At 37.5% G+C, this 5,207-nt stretch overlaps 1 protein-coding gene across 1 annotated transcript; it reads left to right on the top strand.

Moving 5' to 3' along the window:
- The first annotated feature begins 703 nt into the window (after positions 1 to 703).
- LOC121900611 lies at positions 704 to 4,718 on the top strand. The gene is made up of 8 exons (XM_042417043.1): positions 704 to 819; positions 1,246 to 1,255; positions 1,316 to 1,406; positions 2,129 to 2,257; positions 3,242 to 3,334; positions 3,448 to 3,612; positions 3,755 to 3,871; positions 4,004 to 4,718. Exons 1-8 carry the CDS (start codon positions 704 to 706, stop codon positions 4,216 to 4,218), a joined length of 936 nt encoding a protein of 311 aa, XP_042272977.1. The 3' UTR covers positions 4,219 to 4,718.
- The last annotated feature ends 489 nt before the right edge of the window (positions 4,719 to 5,207 follow it).

Raw genomic sequence — 5,207 nt, 5'->3', positions numbered from 1 at the left:
GCTACTTTTCATAATAATTGATATATGATCACATCTCTAGCGAAATTAATTTGTACACTATTTCTATCAGGTTTACATGCTTACACTGTGTTTCATACTATGATTGTACACAGGCTGAGATATGTACAACTCCAAGCCCACTATATGAGGTCATCAGCAACAACAGCAGTCCTGCAATAAGATTAATCTGGTCCAGAGTCTGAACTGTGGATACAGGCTACTCTGTGCATGAGGCAGAGCAGCAACAAGACAGTTTCATCCCAAACGAGGGTATAACCAGCAGGTCAACTCTGCCAAGCGTCATTTAGTTTATTTTCTGGATTTTCATGGCACTGGCTAAAACAACATATTCACAAAAACATATTTTTTTAGATTTCAAGAACATGACAGCTGTTTAGGTGGGTTTTTTTTAGGTTGATACTGTGTAAATACTAAACTAATATTTTAGTATTAAAATGTTCAAGGTCCCTCCAGATTTATTTCTCAGAACCTTAATGAATATAGTTTATTATATTGTACTTTTTAGAACTTTCTATCATAGTGTACAGAACCTTGAACCTTGAAAGCAAAGACAGTACAGGAATGGCAACCCACTCCTCTATATACGCGCTGTATTTAACTGGCTATTGACTTTTAAAATCTCCAACCTCCTCTGCTTTATTCTGGTGCCCTGGCTGGGAGTATTGGCCAGTATTTTTAAGCCATGGTAGAGAGAGGGGGTCGTCTAGGGGAGCTGGTCCAGTGGACTGACCTCAGTGCGTATCTGACCATCCTGGGCAACAACCTGACTCTCAGCACCTCGCAGCACCACCTCCACAGGTTGGCACCACTGTTGAATACCACTAGTTTATTTCATTGAATTAAAAAATGTATATGTTTGTTTGGAAAGTAATGTTTTTGTATAGAAGCAAAAGTATTTTAATAGTTAATTGGATAACTTGGTTTGGATAACTTCATGTGTATCAGCCTGGCTGGTCTGTGAGCACTTTATACTAAAGGGACAATAAAGGCAAAAGAACAAAGCTGGAAGATGCTCAACAATTACTGGTGTCCTTTCTTGAACCTAACATGTTGTCAGGTTCCAGCTTGATAGGTGCTACTCTAGGCCAAGGTAGTTGTCTGATCCAGAGGCCCCTGAGCTTTTTTAATAAATAAAAATAAATAAAATAAAAAAGACTAGAAAACCTATTTCATGATGAAACATTTACTCATTCTTAAAACATGTTTTGTTTTCATATATTTCAGGTCCACAAGGGTGTGGTGTGTGGCTCAGGGAGGAGCCACAAAAAAGACCCCATCTTTGTCAAGGAGTTAGCTGTGGACAGCTACCGTGAAAACAAGGAGCCCAACCACCAAGGGGGAGGCTGAACACCCCTTGACCCTGACAGAATTGAAGTCACTGAGAGGTATATTCACTGATGAAAAATTTGGATTACCATTTTGTAGCAACTTTGAATGCCGATGCTGTCACAACCTGGCAGAATCGGTGGTGTCATCTCCAGTAAGTTCATTTTCATGACATTTGCATGATGATCTTGTCTGGAGTATATGACAGGATTTTATCTTTGTTTTTGACAGTGGAGGTTATCAGATGTAGGTATTTTTAAATCCCCCGCTGTTGTCAGGTGAATGCAGGCTTTCAAAGCTGTCACTAACTGTACTCATAAGAGAAGTCAGCCTGTTTTCGAAGTGGATTACAGATAGGCTGAGGTGCAACACAGCACTAGTTGACCACTGAGCCTTTAACATCATGATTTAAAAAGCCCCTGCCCCTCGTCATTTATCAATCTTTTGCATAGATTAAATTATTCTTATTGGCTTTTTAGTCGTGAAGTTTTTATCGCACTTACAGTAACTTGACAAATGTAGTTGTCAACTTGAGTACTTCACTTGGTTTACTGTCTCTCCCCTCCTCTGCTGTATGTGCAGCACACACATGGAGGGCTCTGCAGCCCTCTGTTAAGCAGCGCGACCATAAACGACAGCAAAACACAGTAGTCATTTTAGCGAAATGTGAGAGTCTGGTGTTTCACTATGTTTCATCATATGCCATTTTGGTAGACATCACCCAACCGTATTCTCCATAATTGACCTGATCTAACAATATAATCTGTTTTTTTTCTTCCAGGCTGCTTCCATTGGTGGCTGCAGGGGCAGAATGTTGAAAAGGGCGAAATTGAGAAGAGGAAGAAGAGCGTGGGGAGATATCTAACGGAAAAAATACAGGACATTGTTAAGAAAGATAAAAGAAAACATTGTGTGTGTGTAAAGGGGGGTGGGGGGTACTTGAGTTATGTCATGAATATGTTTTTTAAGTGTTTAAACACTGCTATGCTTACTGTTAACTAAATAATTATTATTATTATCATTAGTGGCTTGTTGTTGCTGTTGTTACCGTTTTTATTGATATCGTTACATATTGTGGTACAGTAATTGTAGTTATTGTTTAACTTAATAAAATATATGAGTAGTCATACTCAAATTACTTATTCACTTTGGTGAAGTGATGGTTTTAGTTCACTTTGATGTAGTTTCTTTCAGTGAAGTTAACTGGTTATCTTGGCTGAAATTCACCATGATCATCCTCTCCAGGCGACGCTGGTCCCTAGCATAAACCAGCAAAACCAGCTTTGCTGGTCTATGCTGGTTTTTTCAGCAGAGGGGAGCACTAACCCTTGTTCAATTTAATCAATCAATCACTCATAATTTTAAATTCTTGTCCAATGACCTCTGTTTACTACAGCTCAGCTTGGGGACTCAAAGCACTTTGTTAAGATAAGGGAAAGATGATGGTCTTGGTTAAATAATAAAAACATCAACACAGACTTGAAGAACAGGACATGTTTACTTTTTCAATACTGAAACAAAACCACAGTCTTTCCCCAAACATCAGTTTTCTTTATTGGCCACAGAAATGTCCCATGTATCATCATTTTACATAGTGCTGTTTCATTCTTTAAACATTTTTAGAAAGAGAGATAATGCAGACGTCACCATGACAGAAAACTGTACATCTAAAGGCTGCAGCCATTTAATTTGATGACTGATTTCTGATATTTTATATATTTGTTAAGAAGAATTTATTGCATTTACTTTGGCTTAAATATCATTCTGTCATAGTGTGTTGTAATTTGGGGTTGTCTCTCATTAGATTAACTTTGCATGCTGTATATCTGTTTATATGACAAACAGGATTCATGTTGATTGTTCAACTCACCTTGATTTCTGTCATAAATTGCAGCTGAAGCTGTTAAGTGTTGGACTGGTGATGGGGCTGACATAAAGCAACAATCATGTGACTCTGATGAGTTGTGTGCAACAGTTGCCTATCAAGGTATCTGTAAAGAGTATAAAAATAAAATCAGATTTTTCCTTAATGTCATTCACTTATTCAGTTTTAAATGGGATTTCTGTATTACAGCGTTCGATCTGTGTTTCATTTTACAGGAAGTCTGCTTGGGACTTTCACTCAGGACACCACCAGGTTGTGTTTGCCATCCTTCTTCATCAGTGAAGGAAAGCACACATATTCATTCAATGTTGGTTTTGCAAGTATGGCTGCATCCGTTCATGTGTGCAATACAGATCGTTGCAACAGTCAAGCCATTCCTTGTAAGTAAAGAGAAAAGTTTTCCTTTTTAAAGACACAAAATCACATTCACATGTAGTATCAGCCTAATGTTGGTCACAGTGAAGAACAATAAGTCACTTTGTGTCTTGTACAGTTTCTGCCATGTCTCCTGTTCTGTTTCAGACCCTGATCTGAAGAAAAACAACCTGCAGTGTTTCACCTGTTATTATCCATCTTCTGCTGTGTGTGACATGACAGTTCAGTGTGTGGGAATGGAGGACCGCTGTATTAGTGGGACTGGTGAGTCCTCATGATCATTTTGTTCCTCAAAACACATTATTGCTGCCTTTAAAGTGACCATATCCTGCTGCTTAAATTTGGAAAAAATCTTTTAAAAAGACTGTGGTCTAACAATGATTTTGTCATCCACAGTGGACGATGACGAGGATGGAATATTTCCTACCTTTGGATGTGTCTCTGCAAACTTCTGTGAAGTTGTTTCTGTCATGAAGCTCATGCCTGATCCACCTTTTAAATTCCTCAGTGAAGCAAAATGTTGTGGAAGCAGTTTCTGTAACTCAGCCTGGTCTGTCAAACTGAATGTGATCCCTTTGCTGTTGGGACTCATTACTCTTATTGTCTGTTAGAACAAAGAGAAACTAACAATAGCAAAAGTACATGTGTAGTGTGTGTGAATAAGCCAACTACGTCTTATCTTCTTACTCATTTACACAGTGAGATGTCTTCAACTATGTAAATAATTATTTTAACCATAACTGCAGCATCCCAGTAAAAAAAAGTTAGCTAATGATAATCCTGCCTGGTTTGTGGACAGTAACAAATACGTCTATTTACAAAATGATAACTTCTTTACTAGAGTTATTTGAAGTAACTCAAAACAGTGGTGTTGTTACTTTATATGTAGTAGATAATTATTTAGAAGTAAAAGTACCCATCAAAATATGTGCTTACAGTGCAGATGAAGAAAGTATCTAATTAGTGAAGACTACTTGAGTAGTGAGTAACTTGATGAAAACTCCTAATTCATGAGTATATTGGTTCAGTTCTTGGTCCATTTCTGTTCTCTGCTGCATCATTTCTTGCTTTGATATCATTTATCAGTGTTATGCTAACGAGACAGCTGCATCTCTCTTTTAATCACAATAACTCTATGAAGTTAGACACAATCCAAAACTGTCTTAGAGCAATAAAAGAATCAATGTCTCAAATATTTCTACAACTTAACTATGATAAAACAAAATTATTTTTCTTGTTCCAGATACTGTTATGCAAAAATATTTAAATTTAGTTGGCATGTTTGCCCAGAATTTAAAAACCAGTGTGATATCCATGTTAAATCTCAGTCCTGCTTTTACCAACAAAGGAACATTACAAAGATCAAACCTTTACTTCAGCTTTAAAGGATAAGGCTGACTATTTTCTATATTTTTCTTATCATCAACAAATTTCATGAGCAGTTTCAAACCAACAATGGATTCATCCTACTTACAAGTATTATGTGTGTATCCAAAAGCGGATACATCTTCTGTGCCATCGACCTCCGTTGTCCAAAAACTATTAAAAACACATCAGTGAGCCACACCGCTGCACTGGATGACATGACAACACGGTTCTG

This window comes from Thunnus maccoyii, chromosome 7, assembly GCF_910596095.1.
Source record: "Thunnus maccoyii chromosome 7, fThuMac1.1, whole genome shotgun sequence".
NCBI lineage: Eukaryota > Metazoa > Chordata > Actinopteri > Scombriformes > Scombridae > Thunnus > Thunnus maccoyii.
This window is presented reverse-complemented; position numbering and strand designations above follow the sequence as displayed.

Excerpts from the sequence above, each read along its gene's own strand:
- LOC121900611 (XM_042417043.1), top strand. The coding sequence starts at position 704 with ATGGTAGAGAGAGGGGGTCGTCTAGGGGAGCTGGTCCAGTGGACTGAC. Across the intron at positions 1,407-2,128 it reads AGAATTGAAGTCACTGAGAG|GCTGCTTCCATTGGTGGCTG; the intron begins GTATATTCACTG and ends TTTTTCTTCCAG. Across the intron at positions 3,335-3,447 it reads TGCAACAGTTGCCTATCAAG|GAAGTCTGCTTGGGACTTTC; the intron begins GTATCTGTAAAG and ends TTCATTTTACAG.